Source organism: Anastrepha obliqua, chromosome 1 (assembly GCF_027943255.1).
Source record: "Anastrepha obliqua isolate idAnaObli1 chromosome 1, idAnaObli1_1.0, whole genome shotgun sequence".
Lineage (NCBI taxonomy): Eukaryota > Metazoa > Arthropoda > Insecta > Diptera > Tephritidae > Anastrepha > Anastrepha obliqua.
In genome coordinates, this window is record NC_072892.1 from 36512478 (window position 1) to 36536659 (window position 24182).

Sequence of the window (24182 nt, forward strand, 5' to 3'; positions counted from 1 at the left end):
TAAACCCGCTTACCATAAATCAAGTGAGCGAGACAAAAAGAAAACAAAAAAAATAAAATAAATAAATAAAAACACAAAAAGAAAACAAAAAAAATAAATAAACAAAATAAAGCGAGCAAAACAAAAAAAAAAGACTAAAGAACTGGAACGTACGCAAGTCGAAAACAAAAAATTTAAGTACCAAATAATTTAACTCGCGAAAGAAGACGAGAATACTAAAAACTATTGCTTTAAAGTCTATCACGAATTTTTAAAGCATACTATTTCCTCAATATATAAAGGGTTTTCCAATAACAGGTATTATTTTGAATGTGATTGCGCTATCGAGAGATAATTAACGACTTTTTATGGCCGAAATTCGATGGTATTGATCTGGACAACGTTTATTTTCAACAAGACGGCGCTACGGGTCACAAAAGAGACGAAACCATTGATCTTTCACGGGAACAGTTTCAGGGCCATGTTATCTCTCGAAGAGGTGATCACAATTGACCACCGAGATCTAGTGATTTAACACCTTGTGACTTTTTTCTTTGGGGCCACGTGAAAGAGAAGGTCTACGCCAACAGCCCAGGGACATTTCAAGACCTCAAAGATGGAATTCGTGAGGCTATCGAGGATATAGGGCAGCCACTTTGCAATTCGGTTATGGAAAATTTCATGAAAAAGATATTGTCTTGTAAGCGTGGTCGTGTTGGTCAATTGCCTGATGTTATTTTCCACTATTAACGGCATACCTTCCTCTTTATAATGAAATAAACATCCGATCATTTATATTAAAAAATAGCATTTTTCTTTGAATATCAAAATAATACCTCCTATTGGAAAACCCTGTAGTATAGAGATAAACCTGGATAAGCGAAAGCTAAAAAGTTCGATGTGTATGTACCTATTTTCGATGTCTTATAAGGGTTTTTAAAAGCCAAGTTTTTTACCTGAAAGGTTTGTATTATACAGAGGACGCTCAGTTTTCTTAAATAGGGTCCAGAAACTGGCGAAATCTTTCCTTGCATCTAACTTCCTAAGAGCTTAAGATTTGAGTTAAGTTTTCTGAATAGTCATTTTTTTACAATTTTATTTGCACGACAAGGAAGATGAAGGTATTATTGAAAACTTCGTTTTTGATCCGTATAATCAATGCGACAAATGCGACAAATATTCTCAAACACATTTCGAATCCCCTATACCTTCAATCAGATATTGGGACGGCACATATATCGACACCACGAAGCCAAACGAAACTCGGAAACTTTTTTACGAAATGAAATTAATAAAGCCAAGGTTTTCGTATTTAAGCAATTTTTTTTTAATTTGTCTCAAATTACCGAGAGTCTAAGAAAATCAATTAATATAATAAATCCAAAAGCTATATAACACTTTATTTATTTTTTATTGGGAAGAATTTAATTTTGAAAATCGGAAATATTAATTAGCTCAAGAAAAAACTACTTAGGAATTCTGAGCGTTCACTGTAATAAATCTGTAACGTAGCATCAACACTATTCTATTTGACATTCCAAGAATGTGTAAAAAAAATTGTCACAACTGATACCAATAAACTAAAATACATTTGAAAATTTGCTAATTTTACAAAATAGATGTAAATATAGGGCCATATTTGTATATAAGTATATAGGTGTCCAGCGCTTGAAAACTGTTATTTCATTCACAAGTTCCAATTTTTCATTTATAAAGCTTTTTGAATGTTAAAATAAAGGGATTTTTTCAGTAGCTACAACTAGTAAAGTTTCCTCGCATAATCTATTCATTTCTGAATCAGCATTTTGTTGTTGCGAATAACTATTTCTATCATTCCTCTGGGCGAAATACTCTTACTCTCCTACCAATTACTCTTTCAACCGAACTATTCTTGAGCAGCAGTTGTTGTTTGTTTGCGGTTGTTATTTTTGTAGCAATTAAAATATTCAATACACATTTTTGGGAAACGACCTTTCAGGTACAGTCCTTGGCTGTGTCGTTCCGGTGATGTAAGTTTTCTTAAGAGGCTTTTTTGTGTTCATGATAAACAATGTCTCACACACATATATGTATCTCTTTCGTATCTATGTGCACGATATTTATAAAATCGCAGTATAAGATTTAATTAATATAAGAGTATATTCTTACAGTTATTGTACACATTCACTCGCTGAATTCAATACCCAAAACAAATCTAAACAAATAAGTACTGAAACGTAACACTTATATAAGAATAAACAAATATAAATCAGACTCAACATAAACAATCGTAAACACAATCAAAACAAGTACGCTAGTAGATACGCTTTAAAAAATCTTTGAAAATCTCATTTACCCGCTGCTCTGGTATGCTTAGGAGTGTACGAGTACATTAGAAATGCTACTGTCGACTTTTAGGGGGGAATTACCGTTTTGGGAGAAAGCGCCAGCTGCTTCACATTCGCCGTCAAACCGTTTATGTTCGCCTCTGTCGTGGCTGCTTGTTGTTGTTCAGTGCTATTTACAGCCGTCACAACACTACCGCTAGTGCCGCCAACACCGCCAACACCGCCTCCACTGCTCGTAGTGGAAGTGGTTGTAGTTGTTGCTGTGTGACTATCTACCGCAAATGTGTTTGCAGCAGACCAGTCAATGGAGCTACCCGGTGCCATGCCCACTATAAACGGTTTGTGTGCTGGACTCGCGGGTACTGTATCACTTGTGAGCGCATCACCCGCTACGGGTGCCTGCAGCGTCTGCGCTATTTGTTGCTGTTGTTGTTGTCGCTGCGTCTCTTCAGTCGGTTCAATGTCCGACTCATTAGTCTCTTCTTGTTCCTAAAAATAAAAAAAATAAAAAACAGTTATTGGGTCACAAATTCAAAGCTTTTCATTTAGCCCACCTCTTCAGGGCATAACTCATACGCCATGGACCATGTATTTTTGGCGGATTGTGAACGTTCCAGCATGTAGCCATTTGTGTTATCATTGCTCTGTGCGGGTGGTGACCACGAATATGAATTGTACTGACAACTACGTTGCCTCTCCAACTCATCCTGCAACCATTCCACTGCCATGGTCCAATGCCGTGCGATACTGGCATTCGAGTTGAGCATCTGTAGGGCCACATGTGATTTGTGGAATAGTTGTGTAAGGCATTTGATTATTTGGTATGCACGCTTTTGGTAATGTGTCTTTGTGCGCTGTATCGTCTCCAACAGACCTTCGCGCTCCTCCGCTACACCGTTGAGCGCATTGTGTATGCGATGGTGCTGCCATGAATCTTTGATTAACAAAATATGCAACAGCAACTCGGTGTGATGACGCATGTCGTGACAATAAGCAAACCCGCATTGCCACAGCAGTTCAGTTAATACAGCACGTGAGAAATGCGGATTCTCCCAACTGCAGTATTGTAGTAATTTTATACCTTCTTCACCCACAGCTGTGTCCTCTATTAGCTTCTTAATATAACTGCGTAAACAGGAAGTGGAAAATTTTAATTTTAAGTGAATTTAATTAAATACCGTTACAAGTACCCTGTTCGATTGAAGAGTATGTCCGCACATTCCGGCGATAATGGCATCAACTCTTCGCGACTTATGTTTTGATCTTTGTATGGATTCTCGAGCGGTTGTGCATTCTGATTCGAATTCTGACACTTGTCGGAGATATCGCTGCAACGTATTAAATGCGAAACGACCTGATGCAGCTTGCTCAGTTCGGGATACTGATATTTGATCGACGGACCGGGACCTTCATCCAAAGCGACTTGCATAAATATAAAGGGCACATTCAACTACGAAAGTATTGAAAAAATAGAATTATAAAAATTATAATCAAAAACATTGCTTTAGTTTGAATACCTTTAACAACTGTTTCTTTTCTGGTGTACCCAATCCCACGTACATGCTGAACAAACTGAAATAGTGCGGCAAATGTTTGCCATAATCGACTGCCTCACACTTCAACAGCTCCAGTACGCTTATTAAAATCTGTTCACATAGATTGCTGCCTTCGTAGCCAACCAGCGGCTCGTCGGCTATGGCAAAGTGACAGAAGAAAACCACCAATTTTACAAATACAGTTCGCACCTCCGGAGAGGGGGCCATCAATATATATTCGCCCAAACGGGACTCGGGGTTGAGAAGCGCATTGTTGGCAAACCATTTGCGCACCAACGAGGAGAAACGAATGTGATGTGATAGTGTGTCATACCTGAAAACAAAATATGCAACGTAAATCTTAAAAAAACAGGTGAATTTCAAATATCACAATAATTTTGGCAGCGCAATTGAGATTATACAAGCATTACCAAATTCACATGAAACAACTTTGGACCTACCATTCTATAACTGGCCCACGCAGTGATTTTTTCGTTCTAAAACCTGTGTGGAACAAGAATTGTGATGCTAGTTGCACGCCCAATAATGAAAGCTCCTCAGCAGCTGGTGTCTGGGGTAGGAAGTAAAGAGAAATATTGCAGCATATATAACCATTATAAGTAGCACAAATTTACACACCATTTTGTCGGGACGTGTTGAAGGAATACTGCAGCTAACTAACTTCTTAATGAAATTGAAAAATTCTACCGAGAAAATGCTCTTTGAGTGCAAAAATCGTATATTTTGGTGACTATAAAGAAAAAAAGTTAAAAGTCAATTTTTTTTTTGTTACGTATAAATATTTTGTATTCGTATTTCCTTACTCACCGTACACTGCGCTCGATTGGTTTTGGTAGCGGCAATACGAAATTGCGGCTCTCTGCCAACGACAACTGCTCCACACAAGGCTCGAATTGTACGGGTTTTTGATCGCAACGCGTATAGAAGAGCATGTATGCATTCCACCAACGCTTCTGACGTCTGTATTGCATGCGCTTTAAATTGTTATCATAAATCTCACCCATGTAATCACCACCAAAGCATTGTGCTTTCAACTCCTCATCCTCGTGCATTTTACATTCGCTCACCTCTCCATCGTCGAATTTATACCATTGCTCCTTGCCAGTGGAAGGATTTCTGATAAGAGATATAATTGAAAGCATTTGTAAACTTTTGTGGGAAGGTGTTAAAACATGGTTCAGCTTACTTAGAAAGTATGTAACTAAAGTAATGGCCACCGGAAGCCTGTCCGCTATGTACCACGATGCCAGTTAACTCATATTTAGTGGTCTCGCTATTTGATTGACAATTGTCACCCACCTCGACGACTTCACCCTCTAGTTTGGCCAAGCCAGAAACTGAAAAAGGAGGGGAAGGAAAATTAGATTGGAGTAATAGATGCTTTGTGCACATTAAAAGAAAAGGAATATATATGTACATATCTAAGTGCATAAGTACTTACCTGTATATGGCTCCATATCAAGTACACGTGGGAACTCAAAGTAATCATTAAATTTAATAGCGCAAACGCGCTCGTAATCGTATTCGAAACGCTTTAATTGAATGGCTAACACAGGCGGAAGTTTTCTTACACACAACCGCTTAATTGTAACTACCTGTAATAAATAAGTAAAAATGCACATTGATTGAAATATAAAATAAAATCGCTTTAGCGACAGCAATAAAAAGTAGATAAAGATTTAAGTTTAGAATAAACCAATAGTTATTAATGGATGATATAAAAAGTTGTTTTCTTGTTCCGACTGCCCGCCGCCATGAACTTTTAAATACATTTTTAGAGAGTCACAACTCAATTTTTTATACTTTCGACAGACGCAAAAAAATCCTCACAGTAACACAATCAATCACCAATCCTATTTTAACGGTCAACCATTACTGAGATGGAAAATTATTGTTTCCTAAAAATAATATTAGAAATTGTTTTTGCGAAAGACTCCTTTCATATTCATTTTAGAATGGTGAATGGCTGAATGGCTGAATCAAATTCTTGAAAAACACAATCTATATATAAACTTTTGTTGTGTATGTAACACTGTAAAACACTCCGTTTTAAATGGATGCGGGAGTTTGCGGAACTTACAAGCCTTGGCTGTATTTAAATTCGGGCCGTTCCGTAACGTACTCCCGACTGTCGTGGGGAAAGTAGACAAAATTAAAACTTTTAATCAGTTATTCTGCTACCAGGTCGACGAAGAAATCTAGGGACTAACTTTGCTATTAACTATAACTGAATGATTTTTGCAAAAATAAGCTCAACCTTGAGATAGCTAATATTCTGCAATACATAATTGAAACAGTAGAGAAACGCCAGCTGTGCTTGAAATTTTTTAGATACCATTTTAAGCTCAAAATTCTACTCAACAATTAAAAACACCCACTTATTCAGCTCCATATAGTTTTTAACACTCAGTCCCGCCTCATTCATATCAAAACGTTCACTTATTATCGAGTGATTAACTTACTTTTTTATCACATTTATCACAATGGTATGCATCAGCTCCCTCCAACAGTTCACCTTTTACATACTGCTCCAGTGACTCTGTTAATGAGCTATGATTTCGTATATCCACACTAAACACACTAAAGGGCTCCTCTTTGGAATAGCGGTGCGGGCATTCTTGGCAAATCTTTTGATCGCTGAAGGAACCACCCAAGGTAGCATTCATTAGTTGCGTATGACCTAATGCCTTGAGACCTTCATCCAAGCTTTCGAATAATGACATGAAAAATTCTACAGCATCTTGTTGCTCACGCAAATTCACCGGTTCCCCTTGTAACCTAAAAGTTAGTTCGTTAATATATAAAACACATAAAAATTTCGTTCGCTCAACTTACTTGAAGTACGCCCACAGGCCACGTGGCACATAGTATTGTAGCGCACTATGACCCAAATGGGCAAATATCGCCTGCACATACTTCAATATAACCACATGATAGTTTTTTCGTACGTCAGTGCTGCTATCTTCGCCGCCAGGACTGGAAAATAATGCACTATTAATACTAGTTACATCAGATTCGCCGCCAAAATCTTCATTTTCAATTGTTGCAGCACCGTCGGCTTTCAGTATGCCGACACGTATGGATGGCACCATATACAATTGTTGCAGCACCGAATTCATATAGCACGTCGCACCGGCATTTTTCAAACCACAAAATCCTTTAACAGGTCGTGGGCCAACTGGTGGCAGAAAGTCCCATTCTCGCAATGGCTCCGTATCGGTGCACACGAAATCGATCAGTGTATTGGTCAGCAACTTCATATTAGGAACACAATTCTGACAAAGTGCTATCAACAAATCGCATGCCGCCGCTATGGTGTGTGGACTACGGCAAACGGGTGGCGGTGAAGTCGGATTTCTCAGCTTATTGAACTCTCGCAAGTGCAGATATTCGCATGATGACGGAAAGAGGAAAATGTCAACAAGCTCTTCTATCAGGTATGTAAATTGTGCCTTTGTTTCAGGCGACAAGAAGAACATCAACTCTTTGGCCAAGCACAAATGGCCCTCCAAAAGATCTTCATGCACTTGTATATCACCAGTGAGTAAAACATTTTCACGTATCTTTTGCAACCATTTGATCTCCTCAGTCAGCAGTACAGAACCAATGTTGAGTGGCCAATTGCACACATTTCCATATGATAGTGTACGACAAAGCAGTTGAAAGAAGTCAGCGCATGTTGCCTCGTATTGTGGCACCAACGTTTTCAACGAATTCACTAGCAAATTTACCATATAAGCGAATGGACGTCGGTCGCCAGCACAATAGGTGCATGAAAGGAATAGCTGATCGGCAGCAATTTGACGTACGTGGCGCGATGGATTCTTTAGTATAAGCGAAGTAATGAATTTCGGCCAAATGGTATCATTGCTCAACGCCTCATTAGCACTCGGATTAAGAACCAATGAAATGGTTAGCACATCTAAAGCCTCTTTGCACATCGCGAAATCCTGGGCATCCGGCATTGTGATATCATTAGCGAAGTCATTTTTATTGCCAAGCGCCTGTAAATTTCCACACGATGACGACCAAGCCAATTGTATGACTGCCTTAATGGTCGCAATGTCCGGACAAGACCACTGCAACGTCGAGCTGAATAGTATGCGACATCGCTCACCCTCAGCGCTCGCCGAAAGCATTTCCGCAGCCAAATTCTCGGCTAATTTCGTGGATATGGCGCGCATCGTGCTTTCCGAATTGTTTGGTATTGAATTCAGTATTTGCTTAAGTATTTCGACTTGTGACCGTGCACCAACATCGAAATCGCGCAGCATTGGCTCATCGCCGACACGCGACAGCACATAGCCCACGGTGTAGAGGAACAACCTGGCCAAGCGCAACACACAATGGAAAGCGGCACGCTTAGTGTGCATATCGGCGTTGGGTAGAAAATTATTTTTGGTCAGCAACTCCAAAACGAAATGCGCACAACCAGAGTGTAACCAAGCTGATTGTACTAGCAGTGCAGATTCGCCACAGGGATCCAATGCTGGTATAAGCAAACCATTCAAAACACCCAAATTGTACAGCACCTGCGCAGGAGTGCCGTGGAGGAATAGCATCTCCGGAGTGCACTCCTGTGGATTAACCTGGAAAAGATATTCATAAAATAAGCTTTAATAAAAAGCAAGAAAGTCATATCTTAAGTATATTTTACCTGATCATTATCAAAAGCTGTGCTGTTTTGCACTCCAGTACTGCAGCTTCCAACATTGCCGCCGGTACTCATACCAACAATATCAGCCTCTTCGTCTTTGGCGCCACTTTGTCCAGCACTACTTCCAACGCCAGGTCCTACACTCACAGCTACACTACCACCACCACCATCGCTCTGTACCTGTCCCTGCACGCGGCACATCGTCTGAAGCATCTTTACTGTATGCCAATCGCATGGCAACAGATGCAACAGCAATTTGGCACTCTCGCGCAAACGTCCATGGTCCAAATCGCTGCCCAGTTGATAGAGCTTCAAGAAAAACTCAGTATATTTGTAATTCTGTGCGATAATCACACCGGGCAGCGTGCTTTCTGACTCGACGCGCTGCATGTCGGGGCAGGGTCGTGGCGGTGAGCCAGTACTCGAGTCACTCGAAGAATCCGGGCTACTGGCCAGCCCCGGACCAATTGGTGTTAGCTTTGCTGTGAGTATCATTTTGTCCCGAATGGTATACTGGTAGAGAGGATTGATCTCATCGTTAATCTCGATTAGTTCGCCATTATTGTAGTATAAATCAACTTTAATATTAGCTGGAGAATTGCTTTTAATACGTTTCAATAGATTTCGCTTGAAGGAGGCCACGGTTTCATTACTGTGTGTAGACACTTCAATATCATCAATGGGTCGTCCAGAATTTTGAAAGCGTATATAAAGACTAGTATTTTTGCCGCGTGTCACGCGACTAAGTGGCAGGAGATAGCGATCACCGTTGAACGAACGATCACACTCTTTTATGTACTCTTGCAATACTTTTATAATGCGGCACATCTTTTCAGCTTCAATAAACCGATCTTTTATGTCTTTGGAATCAGCATCGGATTGACTAGGATCATTTGAACTGTTGCTACCAATCGTCTTGCCCAAGATGATGATGTTACTGTAATGGGTACGCAACCGTTCACAGCATTCTGCAATGAACATTTCATGAAAATCACAAATGCTTTCCTGTAGACGCGGCCCAAGCGCTGTCGAAACCTCTTTTAGAAGATCAATAGCCTTATTGGCGATTTCCTCACCACCGGTGGTAATCACCCGCCACAAATAGTCTTTGCCGATGAGATCCTCATTGTCAAGTATGTAGCCACGATGTATTGCTTTCAGTTTATCTTCCTTCGAGTTTACGGCCTTGAAGAAACGTTCAAAGCATTTGATGCCACTTTCCGTAAGCAATTGTGGATCTAATTGCAATATGTTATTTTCGAAAAAGTCTTTGTTTATCCCGGGATCCAGATCCGGTTCTTCACCCATTAATTTACCAAACCACCGGAAACACTCTTCTCGATCAGATGGGAACACAGCATTCACGGCCAGGCAATGCCATATTTGTTTAGCCTAGGCAAAACAAAAAATGTATACTATTATTATATATTAGAATTAAAGATATACTTAATAAATATTAATACTTAATAAATCAGCAATTAACAAATAACTAGCTTAGATTAATCAGAACGGTTAAGTTTCTTTCGAAAAAATGTCCCGCAACCTACTTGGTCAAAAATGTTTAGTCGTAAACTCAAAACAATTTTATTACATACTTTTTAGGTATAAAATAACTTAACCCTTAAATGGCTGATGGTTCCGCCAAGAACCAACCTATTCCTTGAACTTTATGAACTGAGGCAGACTGGCACCATCAGCACAAGCCAATTATCTTGGCGGAATTATTGGCACCAAACTTAGTTGAAAATCCAATATCGAGTATAGAGCTAAAAAGCAAACATGGAGCCATATGTACCTGCAAAAGAATGCTAGTCTCCAACCAGAAAACTCACTCCGGTCTTACGCTGCAACTGTCAGGCCTATTCTTATATACGGGTAAGGCCCACCAAACGGGCGGTGGCCTGCACCCGCTAAACGCTGCAACCAAACCTAACTTTGAGAATACCAAAATCTGCTTGTACAAGGTGAAGTCCAAAATACAAAAGACTGACGTCATAAAAATGTTTTTGATGGCTCGTTCTTTTTATTGAGTTAGTGCCAGGGTTCATGAGTGGCTTACACGTTTCAGAGACGGTTGTGTGGACATAATGGCAATGAACATACGGGCCACCCAAAATCAGTAATCACCGAAAACTCCATCGAAAGTATTCACAAATTTATCAAAAATTAGCCGAAATCATCGTTGAAATTCATGGAATCGGAGTTGAATAGCTCCAAAACATCCATTTATCGCATTTTAATTGGGCTTACGAAAGGTCCGTGCACGTTTCATTCCGCACAAGTTAAGTGAGGGCCAAAAATTGCTCAGAATTCAACATTCGAAAAACCTCATTGAAAAGGCGAGAAAAGACGAGAACTTCCTTTGCAACATTGTAACTGGTGATGAAACGTGGTGTTTCCAACATGAACCTGAAACTAAGCGTGAAAGTGCCGAATGGAAGACCCCAGACGAGTCATCACCCAAAAAATCGCGTTTGAAGCAGACAAAAATCAAGTCGATGCTCATTTATTTTTACGATTCCCAGGGAATTGTCCACAAGAAGTTCGTGCCAACGGGTCAAACCGTCAATGCAATTTCCTATCTTCGCGTTTTGAAGCGTTTGTTTAATTGCATTTGTCGTATTCGCCCTGAATACCGCAAAGGAGGAAGCTGGCGCCTATTAGATGATAATGCACCATCTCATCGATCCACTCTTGTGACTGATTTGTTGACTAGAAATCGGATTTTAACCACCAATCACTCACCGTATTCGCCAGATAAGGCTCCCTGTGACTTCTACCTACTCGAAAAATTGCATTGGCCATGAAAGGCACAAGTTTTGCGTCCGTAGAGGTCATCTAAAAGGCTTGTGAAATGAAATGGGGACCTGGACCACTAAAACGTATGGTTACAGCAAGATCCTTCTGCAAGGACCATCATTTTCTAACAACACCTCTGGCTACCTATTGCCGAGCTTTCACTTTACCAAATATTTCTTTGTGGTATTTCCATCTAGAACAGATTGGAGGAGGCAACAAAGCTAGCATATTCCAGACAGAAGCCTGCAAGGCCATTTTCGACATAATGTAAACTGGAGCCGAGATAGCTATCTTCACGGGAAATCAGGCTACTATAAAAGGGAACATCGAGGGTAACGAGAAGTCGGATGAGCTTGCTTGGCTAGTATCCTCCTGAAGCTCGATCGAGGCGGAACCTATAGAAATTGCCTTCAGCTGGATTGAGGCGGAATTATAAATCACTATTACAAATTTGCAAGTAAACGATGTGCAATGCCCAGGAAGACCTGGCCTGACTATAATGCATCAAAGATCAAACAATTGCTTAGGTATGGTCGACCAGACATCTCAGGACTAGCGGATCATGCAGCGAGTTTAAATATACCACACAACAATATATGCCGTAGTTGTAAAGTGTAAGTGTAAGTTGTAAAGTGGAAGAGAAGGAAACTCTTTTCGCTATATTTGCAATTGTCCAGCTTTGTCAAATGCAAGATTACGAGCTTTCGGCAAACCACTCCCCAACAAAATTGAAAAAATTTCGGGATTGGAATTTAGGGCTCTTGATTTCCTTCTAGATACAACGAAGTGACTATTATAGGAAATAGCACTCTTAAAAACTCAATATACAAAACAGCATGGGATTGTGGTAACAGAACAGCGCCAGGCCTTAACTAAGTGTATCGCGGTACAGAAAATACAGCCAGTCAAACAACTATAACAAATCAACGGCGGACGCCTTAGCCGGATGTGTTTGGTCGTAACTGTCGATCGTTGAGGAGTTTGTCCCAGCACCCAATAAATAGATTCTTTATATATAATATATATATCATATAATATATATGTACATACATATATAAATAAACGCATTTCTTAATTAAAAATATGCTTCCAATACTAAACAAATATGAGTTGCGCTATGAGTATTTTTCCGCCCGCGAGAAGTTGTTTACAACTGAAGATAATTTGCCTGAGATCTTTCAAAATACAGTATATTTTTTGTATAAAACTGCAAAAGTTGAATAAATCTTTCTATACTCATAAACATAGACAACAGTTTAGTCGGTCCCATAAAATAATTTAAAGTAGAGATAATTTATCGTTTTAAATATAGACATTAAAATGTTCCCCACGCGATCCACTACCGTTTCCCGAAAAGACGCGTCTACTCTAGGATTAAGAAACATTTGCTTTTAAAATCTGTGATATTCTTAGTATTATGCTTTAACATATTTTACGAAAATTTAACACATCGGTCACAGCTTTTTGAAATACGATCTTGACAAGTAGCAAGTATGAAAAATTCAAATCGGTTAAATAGTTTTTAAGGTGTTTAAAGAAAAGTAGCCGAAAACGAAAAATTTGGTACACAAATACAAATACATTTTAAATATCTTTGAAAGGCCTTTGAGATTCGCCATAAGCCTTGTTTTAATTTAAATGGAAACTCGCATGAACATACTAAACAAATATGTAATCCACTCACCTGTTCGGCACACAACCACAGTTGTCCATCCTTCAGAAGAAATTTAAGGAAATCCAGGCGCTCTTGTATTTGCATATTATGTGGATAGCGTCCATCGATGCACAAGGTGTTCGGCTCTACGTTTGGCATTTCAGCAATCATCGTACGAATTTTATCCAAATACGTAGTCAAACTGTTCGTCACTACTATGACCAACGTATAGTCATTCTGCAGTCGCTCAATCACTTGTTGACGGTTAAGTGTTTGCTGCGTGCGCGGTGCATGGCTTGGGGACGAATCATACAAACAACATATTTCACGTATCAAGCGCAAGGCGGGCAACACCCAATTATCGCCAGTTTTCAACTCCTGCACACATTTGTCCAACCAAACAATTTTTTGCGCATCACGCTCCTGGGAGCAACTATAGTCCAATATTTTCACGTGCGCTGCTAACGCTTGATCCAATACTTCTGGCGGTATTTCCTGACTGTGCGCGAGCGTCCAGAAAAGTTTCAAAACTTTTTGCGCCATTACACCATTTTTATCGTCCTCCGCAAGTCGTCTTATCAGTTCAAGAAGACGTTCACGCTGACGCTTATTAGCGGTAGTCATACTTGCCTATAAACAAAAGAAACATATCATTTTTTTCTAAGTTCGAGACAAATATTCCTTTTTACCTGAAATGATTCGAAGAGGTGGTCCAGTTGTTCGGGCGTAAAATCCCATGCCAATTTCGCCAAGAGATCATGAACGTTCTTTACAATCGCTTCATGCTTACCAGCTTGGGCACGCCAGACTGCATCCAAATCCTCTAGCGTCAACGCATGCTCTTTGATCAGAAAGCGTATTATTTTTTCCAGTTTCTCCACATATTGGGGCTGATGCAATGAGTCCTTGAGAACGATGCCCAAGACATCAGAGTCTTTGATCCAGTTCTGAGAGAGAATTTTAATATTACAAATAGTGATAAAAACAGGAACGCAAAATCAAGAACGTCGTTAAAAATTTTGTTATCTACTACTTATTATTATTTTTTAAGAATGCTGCTGAAGTTATAGTCATGGGGCGGATATAGTTCAGTAATTGTCGTATACTAGATTGTCATATGAACATCATCATATCTATACATATAAAAAATTAAGCCGAAAAAAGTGTGCATTTGTCCGGGGTAATCTCAGCAACGCGTGAAAGGAAAACAATGAAAGTTTCACACATGTTGTTGTTGTAGCAGCATAAACATTCCCCATACTTACATATGGGGAATGCTGCTGGAGTGACAGTCCTTGGCCGGATATAAATCCGGGTCGTTTCGGTAACGTAGAACCGACTGTCGTGATAACGAAGTTTCACACATCGTTGATGTTGCTTTGGCAAAGGTTTCTGTGAAGTTTGGTTGAAATCCGATAACGCGTGTGTGTGCGGTGCGTCGGTTAAGTGAGTGTGTTTTTGCTATTTGCCGCACGTATTTTTTGTACCGCACATAGCATTCATTAGAATTGAATACATTTTGGGGTTGTGTGTCTGGGCCGATTATTATGAATTTTGGTATATATATATATTTTTCCACGGTGAAGGTTAGTATAATATGCTTATTGATTCCACTCGCCACCAGATACATATGTATCTGCTTCTTCTCATATCACTTACCGCCATTCGCTCTGCCGTCAACCAGTCCATTTCATCATCCGGCAAGCAGTGTTGTAATTGCTGGGTACGATGCGAATAATACGAAACAGAGCTGAGAACCTTATTAATTTCATTTAGTGCATTCATTTTGCCATTAAAGCTAGACACTTGCAGTAAACGTAAAATCATTTTGAGCCGAAACATTTCTAGATCACGTATTAAATCTTCTTGTCCGGGCAAACGGCTTGCTAACAAACGTGCCGACTTCACAATACCGTTAATGTAATCATTGCGTCCCTCCGGTTTCGCTTCACGCTTCAATTCATCATCAGAAAAACTATCCAACAAATCCAGCACCACATTCCATATCGGCATGAAGTATTTTGCGATGGTGGCAGGTGTCAATAACTCATAGCACTGTCCAAATGGACGAAGCAGGCTGAAAATCAACGCTAGAGTCACTTTATTATCCTGACTATCGTCGGACACCGTTGCTATCTTGGCTGTTTTGCTGCTCAAATCTATACCCGATACCGAGGACTCAACTCCACCTTGTTCTTGGTTCTTCTTTAGCAATTGAAAACCACAATTGAATCGTTCCAATAGATTATCAAAACCACCCAAATAGCCGAAACGATTGATCAAATCAACAAGCCAGCCTCGAGGGTTCTTAGGCTCTGGTGGTGGCTTAGCGAACATTTTATTGGTGTCCAATACACCCCACAGAAATTCCGGAGGAGCAAAACATCCCGGTTGGCGTGCCGCATTAAATGTGTTGAACTTATTTTCCGGATCAAATACCATTGCAAGCAAGTCCAACAGATAGGGGTTATCGCGTGGCATATGTATGGCAATTAAATGTAATAATTTGCCGCAAGACAATAAAATGCAATGATGAATATTATATTTCCATGAATTCACTGCCTCGTCGGTAAGAATTTTTGCAAAGGAAGTGGTTAGGGCGTTGCGATAAAATTCCACACATGGTTCACAATCATGATCGACACCTGAAAATAAGAGAGAATTATTAATATGCTATTATTTTTGGTGATCGTATGTAAATGAATTACAACATTTGCATCATATGTACCTGCTGCAGTTAGCGCAATTGCTGCGTTCAACAGCACTTCCAGCTCCTGTTCTGGCAGCACCGGTACCACCCAACGTGGATTCGAGATCTTTTGCGTTAGCGAACGCAATTTAATTGTTGGAAACGATGATATCAACTTTTCCGGTGTTCTTCAATATAAATATTTTTAAGGGCACATAAGTTTAGCAACATTTTCGGTAAAGTGCAAAGTAAATAGCAAATTGGCAAGAGAAAGAAAACCAATTAAATACTAATTGCATTATGAGTCATAAACTAAATACTGCAAATGGTGTGTTCATTATTTAGCTTTATTTTTGTTGTTTTGGCAAACACTTTTACTTATCGTTTCGTATACTATGTGTTTATTCGTTAACCGATAAGAGAGGAATTCGGCAGCGAAATCGAATAAATATAATTAATAAGAAAAAGAAAATATAATATATTCAAATATGAAACAGATTGGAAGGTATGTATCTAAAGTTAAATGAAGTAGTGAAATTCGGAAAACACATTATGATAAAGATGTTGTTTGCAAGTTTTTTTTTTCATATAAATTATTCATTTAAATTATCTGCCCATAAATCTTAAAAGCAAGTCACGATTCAATGCAGTGTTGTTGCTCTGCATGCCTTTTTGATATTTGTATTTTGGTAAATTTTTATTCTACTGTTGCTGATCGAACATTGACCCAAATGTGATGGTTGGACACATTTTTATAGAAAACTTTCAAAAGAATTGGTATACAAATTACTTCAAAGTTTAGTAACTCAATATGCTTAAGTATCCTGTATGCGTGCCGCTGTGTAATGACCTCGGTAAAATTTCTTGTCCCTCTTTTAATTAGGGGTAAAGAAACACGTTACTAAAAATACAATGATTTACTTTGCATCATATTATATCCACAAAATGGGGATCCCCACTTTAATTATTACATAATACAATCATAAATTGAATCGAAGCAACACAGCTTGAAGTGCGGAAAGCACGGTTCATATAAAATGCGATAACATTAATAATCGAAAACACGCATGAGTTGACTAGAACGACACGAATTTCCTGGCATATTTGTATACTCGGGGATATATAAATATTAATGTACTTAGTGAATGGTGGCTTCGAAATAAAGACCAATGTTAATATATTTTATTCAACAATAGTCGCGTTTTAAAATTCAAGAACAGTTAATGTACAAATTTTTCGTAACGAATTTTTTATCTAAAATTTACAAATATATGGGAACAATTTTAAAAACAACGTAATGAAACAAAGGAAAATAGAAAAAACTGAACTACATTAATAAGGATATACTCGTGCATATAACACACAAAAGGTAAATGCTAAATATTTAAATGTATTTATTATGAGAACCACCACACCCGCTTACGTTGCTTTCGCATAGAGATACATATACGTTTATGTATGTAGTACATGTACATATGCATATACAAATTTTCAATAATTTTTGTATACATAACTAGTTTACTAAACGGACTTTCTCTCACTACCTTTTTCCCCATTATAAGAAACTTACATGTTATCCACTACCGCCGGATTGGCGACTGGCTCACCACCCTGTGTAGTTGCGTCCGCATTGACTGCCGCAGGTGGAGGTGGAGGTTGTTCTACGCTGACGCTACTACCACCTCCACCACAGCCGCTACCAGTAGTTCCGGGCGACGTGCCGCTATTACTGTTTAAATTGCTGTTTGTATTGGTAGTGGCAACATTTGAGTTGTCGGTACCGGTGCCACCGCCACCTCCTCCGGTCTGACGGCCGCGTGTATCAAACGTCATTTTTTGTTTGCTTGTAGTTAACAGAGGCACTGGCACTGCTGCACTTTGAAACTTAGATGCAGGTTTTGCTTTTGTTTAGATATACGTTTCTATCGCTGATACAATATACTATTATTTTGGGTTTGTCCAAATCTCTTTGACTAATCGGTACTTAGACAAGAAGAAATTTAAACCTTGCCACGGCTTACACTACTTTTGATTACCCTCCGCTGCCAGCTGCGCCTTTAGAGCTGCAACTGTTTGCTGTTGTACCTTGTTGCTTCCTCCGACGTTCGTAATTTCTATAATTAATATGTAGCGTGACTTCAAGTGGTTGCAGTTGCAATTGTTAACTTATTTTTTCTGGCTATTGCTTGTTTTCTTATATTATTGAAGTGGTTTTAATTTATGTGTTGCTCTCTGCTCTCTTACTTCCCTTGACCCTTTCCACAGCAAAAACTATTTGTTGTTGGTGCTTTCGGCCAGCAGACTGTCGGTCATTTACATATTCAATAAGAAGCAAAAATCCATAAACTGCAAAGAAAATCAACCCAAAAAGTAGACACGTTAGAAATAATGTGGAAGAAACCACTATTCACAATCAGTTGAGGAATATGAATGGAACAAAACAGAATGGTGGAATCAGTAAAGGAACAAAAAGAAACGGAAAATCGATACTATTAAAATTTGTCAGGCGGTAGGTTGGTCTCACATATTTCGTGCCATTATCATCGAAACATTTTACTACACAACATACACTTTTATCGTTTAGATACAATAACTAAAATAAATCAATCGTAAGAAATTACATCACTATGTGTATGAAGCACTGCAACCAAAGATTTCCTATCCTCGATCAGGATCTAAATACTTATTTCTTATGATAGTTTTATATACATATTTTCTGCATTCGAACTTTGTTTAATTCACAATTCCAAAATCAAACTATTAATTGTTCTCAATAATATTCATATTATAATTAAAGTTTCCTTTCATTACGTGTATTATACACCGGTGGAAGTTGATGACTCTAAAAAGGAGCTAGAAATCCGAAGAAACATTCACATATACGTAAAAACATATCCAACTTAAATTACAAATCTCACGGAAACTTCTCCTAACACCCAAATTAATTTACGCACTCCCAAAAGTAGTCGTTAGACGAAATTTTAATATAAAATAGGCAATGTAAAAAATTCAGTTGCATATTGATTATTGATTTTCATTCTCACATTCCACTTTTCCTCTTTTTCACATTTTCCTTTAGCCTTTCACCTCAGCTGCGCACTTTTCGTTGTTTACTCATCAATGCTCGATTACATATGTTGACCAATTACTTTTTAAACAATCCGTATATTTACAATAAGAGTTTAAAATGTTTACGATTTTTGTTCAATTCTTTTTGTGATCTTGTTTGTTTTTCTTTGTTTTTTTTTCTCCGAACAGTTTGCACAAAAACAAACAATGAAAATTTTCTTTCAACTAATAAACGCCCGTTATCGCTAACTCACTCTCCCCTTTGGATAGAGCTAGAACATGCTCAATTCCTCTCATTTATTTCTACCCATCATTTCGCTCGCATTCATTTCTGCCGTCGGTATTTAGCTTTTTTCGCAATTTCATATTTCTTTCCTCTTTATATTCCTAACTCACCATTTTTGCATCCGCCCAATTAACATTGGACTGCAATCTGATTCCGCTTTTTTCCTTGATTTGCAAATCTTTATCGTCACTTTATGACCCTGCTCCGCAATTCTCTAATTTTCCAATTCTCTCTTATTCTTTCGTTACTTTAACCAAGGATTATTACCAAGCAATTTTGCCGTCACTCAACGATAGATTTAAATTCTTTCAAAAATGGCAAATTCTTTTTATCCTGCTAGCAAAATCAGCCGGCCAGCAGACAAAATGGCGACGCAGCCACTATGGTGAAATAGCTCTTTCTGCCCCGCTTTGATTTTTCCTTCCTTCTTTGCTACTTCTGCTATTTTCACGTAATTTTTCACAATTCAAATTGCCCGTTATAGCCGATATATACGCGATATTTCAACGCTTTCGTTGTCACTGAATACTCTTTATTATATTTTAACAAAGTTTAGGATTTTATATTTAGTACAAATTCCCTGTGCGTCGTTTTACAAATTTTAGTCGACACTTTTCGGGAATCGTTGCAAAAACTTGCCGAGTTCTTTCGAAAGAAGACGTCATTTGATTTTTGGCAGTTGTGAGGTGAAATTCAACAAATTTGGTTTCTTTCAAGAGATGCCAAATCTACCGAATTTCTGAATACACGAAAACTGGACAAATCATGAATGGCACAATAAAAAATTGCGCCTTCCCGATTTCCTATGATGTCAATGCTTCGAGTAGACAAACAAAAAGTAGAGGATAAGTAAGCTTAAGCAAGGGGAAACTCACAAGCGCAAAAAATCATACACTTTCTTGCCATGGTGTCAATGCAGGTAAAGGACAAAAACTGCATTTTCAGGCATTGGTATAATCGTCATTTCACAATTTAACATACAGTGCTTAATTTTTAAAGCTACAATTCTTAAATTCACAATATTCACTAAATCATTCACTTTGTTTCTTTTTTGGGTTCCGAAATCGCAAAAAATAAAGTAGCGGTTTTTGGTATGCGTCACCTTCTCAATTTTGTATACGATCTACAACCTGTCACCCAATAACTCAGGCAAATCGTTAAAAAATTACTAATATTCCTTTCCGTTAACGCAATGGACAATTCATTCAGTATATGATTTATGGGAATATGATTGACCCTCTTTCCGATTACATGTTTATAAATATAATTCTTAATGATATTAATTTAGGCTGGAAGTAAAAAATTCAAGCGAGGACTGAAACTGATACAACAACAACAAAGACACTAGAAAAGAGAAATAGTTTGCTTTGTCAGCATCGTCATGAAAAGATGTTTGAAAACTCAAAACTGTGGGATTCATTAAAAACTACATGCTCAATAGATGAGATGATAAATATACATGTCTATTAATTGGATCAAAAATAAACATATGCGACTGGATAGTTATTTAACTTTTTAATGATTTTATATTTAAAAGGCATGCAAAATGGAAGCAGGTTTGACCTATAAATAATATATAGTAAAAATTAAAAATACCTACTTATACCAATTTTTCAGCCGCAACGCTTAAGTTATACATATGTAGGCTGCTCTTAAGAACTGTTTACTGTTAAATAGTTGTATTTTAAAATACCTCACTAAGTTCACATATTTAAACTGAATTGTGGTAACCCCTAAAAATAGCCAATTGGATTTTGACAATTTCCGTATATTCCAACACGAACGAAAAGTGGAAAAAACTACGTGTCTCGATGAAAAATCGGAAAAGGATTAATCTATACAACATAGAAAAGCTCAAAAAATATATTTTCGTCGAAATAAATTTGAAATTAGTGTGCTGAAATTATTATTTTGAGAAAATTTGGTAAATTATCAACAGTTGCCCAGTTTTTTTTTTTTTTTAACTTTGTCGCAGAGCGGCTGAACATTTTCTTAGCGGTATTTGCTGCTCATATTTATTTGTATTTGACGTATGTGGCGATCATCATTGTACTACATCAGAATTTTTTGTGTATTGTAGCGAAAAAAAATCCTACGGGAATATATCAAAATTAATATATTTTTGGAGTCAATCAGCCTGTTGGCTGTGCGTGCTACCAACAACAACAACATGCAGTTATTACTTTCGTCCATATGTCTGGCGTTGACGAGCGTCGTCATCGGAAACGCCTACTATCAGAAAAAGCAATTCTATCCTGCGGTTGTGTACATCACTAAATCTAATGCATCAATGGCCGTAAGTGAATTATAAGTTTGACAATAATATGAACATACAAAAACAATTCCTAAAAAAAAATTTTATGGATTTGCAGGTCATCTATATACAGTTTTTCGTAATAGTTTTTATGTTTGGAAAATTATTGCGCAAGGTTAGTTAAGACTTTCAATTCCAAAATTATTATTAGTTTTAACCAAGCGCATTTAGATTTTTCTTGGTACATTACGAGCAGCTGAGTTCGAGCATTTACTGGAACGGTTTTGGTATGCGCTTACAGAAACCTGTCTTGCATTCACTGTGTTTCGGGATGACTTCAATCCGCGCTTTGTGGCTCTCTTTACGGTGTTGCTATTCTTGAAATCATTCCATTGGCTAGCGGAGGAACGCGTTGATTTTGTAAGTTTTATATGCCTAATTAGTAAATAATTCATTAATTCTATAGGTGATGCACGTTAACACTATTGCTCCGTAACTTGATAGACGCTCAATAGTAAAAATTATAGGTTTCTATTTTTTAACAAGTATATAATGTATGTATATATATTATATATATAAATATATCTTAAATTTGCAAGTTCTTACAAATTGAAAGAAAATTTATTTATTTTGTTGGTAATATTTTTGTAGATGGAGCGCTCACCCGTGCTAGGATGGCTATTCCATATACGTGTCGCAAGTCTCCTCATTGTATTGGGTACACTGGACTATGTTTTGTTTATGCACGCCTATAATTCGACACTGGTCCGTGGCCCAACGGTGCAATTGGTCTTTGGTTTTGAATATGCTATATTGCTAACAGTTGTCGCTAGCACTGCCATTAAGTATGTGCTACATGCTGCAGAAATGCGCACCGACGTACCATGGGAAAATAAAGCAGTCTTCCTGCTATACACTGAACTGGTGATTGGTTTAATAAAAGTCATATTGTATGTACTTTTTGTTGTAATAATGGCCAAGATATACGCTTTACCGATGTTTGTGTTCCGACCAATGTTCTTTACGATAAGAAACTTTAAGAAAGCATTAAGCGATGTGATAATGTCCCGTCGTGCTATACGTAATATGAATACTCTTTATCCAGACGCTACACCTGAGGAACTACGTCTTTCAGATAACATATGTATCATTTGCAGGTGTGTTGATCTAGTCATATAAACCGATTATTTCTTAAAATTATGTTATCTACTTTTCAGGGAAGATATGGTCAATCATTCAAAAAAATTGCCTTGTGGACATATATTCCATACCACTTGTTTGCGTTCATGGTTTCAACGTCAACAAACCTGTCCTACATGCCGCCTGAATATATTACGCACACCCAATGCTAACTCAATGGCGATGCCAAGACAAGAAGACGCTGTTGGAGGCGCTGTTGCCGGTCAAGCTGCACCTGCAGCTGCTCCAGCCGTTGCCGCTTCCACTACACCAGCACCAAATCAATCACCTAGTGTTGACACTCCACGCGTTGAAGGACTAGCACCGCCCAATGCGTCAACTCTTCCTGGTCTATTTGAAAATATAGCTGCGGGTAATGCCATCCCTAATCCATTGGGAGGCGGTCTACCACCGTTCCCTACAACAGCATCACCATCAACCTTTCAAGCGATGCCGATGGCACCACCATTTATGATGCCTCCCCCGTTCCCATTTATCGCACCTTATTCTGTACCTCCACCTCCTATGCCACCGGATCTAAGCACTTTGACCGATGAGGAACTAAAAGCTTTGGAGGGAGTTGAGCGTCAACATGTTGAAGAACGCATCAAGGTATGCTATTGAAATACATCTGGAAATTGTACTAACATTTGCTTCATTGTTTAGCTGCTGCGCAACATTCAGTTGATGCTAAATGCCGCAGGGATTCTAATGAACAATTATCAAACCATTTCCGCGCGATTGCAACCTGTAGTACCACCACCAGCCGCAGCGCCAGCGCCTTCGAACACCGAAAATAGTGCAAGCACCTCTCCGGGTAGCATTATCAGCAATGCTCCCACAAATTTAAGCGACGGTCCTAGCACGTCAGCTGCAGCAGTTGCTGCTCTTGCTGCAACACAATCTTCAGCCGGACCAAAACCATCTGGCGGCAATGATACATCATCAATAGCAAAAGAAACTGCTTTTACAGAAAAAGCATCACAACCTCTATTGCAAAAGCATAATGATGTAACGATTGAAGATATAGGCGGTGAAGAACATGACTATAGCGCCACGCAAAGCAATGACGCTAGTCCTAAGCCTGCGTCGTTATCAGCGCAAACGCCAAGTGTTGATATCAGGCCTGATGAAAAGTGCACCGCCACAACGGAGCAACCAGAAAATACTGAGCTTAGTGAACTGAGGAAGAGACGATTGAAATTCCTTGAGGAGCTCAACAAATCGACGGCATCAGAAGCAACAACTTCACCAAACACTTCAAACGACTAGAAAAAAGAGCTTTATGTTGTTTCTGTTTTTTTCATGATTCTTATTTTAATTGGGAAATAAATGGGTGGAAAAAAGTATTCGCTTTTAAGAAATTATATATAAAAAGACGACAAGTGTGCATGTAGGAGTTATGGTGAATCAAAATGTTGAAGAAATCATGAACTGTACTGTATTTAATAACATAAAAATAATAAAAATATACAAATGGAAAACACATTTTCCTAGAATTGTTTATACTATTACGACTCAAAGAAGACGTCATATACATAGATATAATATTTTTGCGTTTAAAATTAATGTAAATATTAGTAATAGCTCCTACATAATTAATACATAGCATAATTGGTTATTGTAACAGTCTTTTCTTTGTTTTTAGATTTTCCGTTTCTAGTTATTTTCTTTATTTGCCCCTTTTTCGTTTGAGTTCACATGCAAACAAGGGGAATCTATACGCCTTTATG

At 38.3% G+C, this 24182-nt stretch overlaps 2 protein-coding genes across 7 annotated transcripts in view; one reads left to right on the forward strand and one right to left on the reverse strand.

The window, feature by feature from the left end:
• Window positions 1–19661, reverse strand: part of LOC129252954 (probable ubiquitin carboxyl-terminal hydrolase FAF) — a 28495-nt gene extending 8834 nt beyond the window's left edge. For 3 of the 6 annotated variants that reach the window (XM_054891147.1, XM_054891151.1, XM_054891150.1), the window contains exons 1-18: window positions 19127–19661; window positions 17232–18007; window positions 15701–15849; window positions 14632–15617; window positions 13662–13919; window positions 13003–13602; window positions 8520–9911; window positions 6698–8451; window positions 6325–6640; window positions 5304–5457; window positions 5049–5199; window positions 4670–4978; window positions 4481–4592; window positions 4303–4412; window positions 3824–4175; window positions 3497–3756; window positions 2861–3431; window positions 2388–2795 (exon numbers count right to left, since the gene is read on the reverse strand). In XM_054891147.1, the coding sequence (XP_054747122.1) occupies window positions 2388–2795; window positions 2861–3431; window positions 3497–3756; window positions 3824–4175; window positions 4303–4412; window positions 4481–4592; window positions 4670–4978; window positions 5049–5199; window positions 5304–5457; window positions 6325–6640; window positions 6698–8451; window positions 8520–9911; window positions 13003–13602; window positions 13662–13919; window positions 14632–15617; window positions 15701–15849; window positions 17232–17494 (8145 nt within the window). In that variant the 5' untranslated portion in view covers window positions 17495–18007; window positions 19127–19661. Of the gene's footprint in view, window positions 1–2314; window positions 2796–2860; window positions 3432–3496; window positions 3757–3823; window positions 4176–4302; window positions 4413–4480; window positions 4593–4669; window positions 4979–5048; window positions 5200–5303; window positions 5458–6324; window positions 6641–6697; window positions 8452–8519; window positions 9912–13002; window positions 13603–13661; window positions 13920–14631; window positions 15618–15700; window positions 15850–17231; window positions 18008–18705; window positions 18751–19126 lie in introns of those variants that run through there. The other 3 variants (XR_008583683.1, XM_054891148.1, XM_054891149.1) reach the window with 3 other exon arrangements.
• Window positions 19662–20788: 1127 nt separating this feature from the next.
• On the forward strand, window positions 20789–23937 carry LOC129252865 (E3 ubiquitin-protein ligase HRD1). Its single transcript, XM_054890998.1, has 7 exons — window positions 20789–20940; window positions 21097–21312; window positions 21389–21445; window positions 21502–21690; window positions 21922–22427; window positions 22488–23061; window positions 23116–23937. The coding sequence occupies exons 2-7, from the start codon at window positions 21187–21189 to the stop codon at window positions 23719–23721; spliced, it is 2058 nt and encodes a 685-aa protein (XP_054746973.1). The 5' UTR covers window positions 20789–20940; window positions 21097–21186; the 3' UTR covers window positions 23722–23937.
• Window positions 23938–24182: the final 245 nt, after the last annotated feature.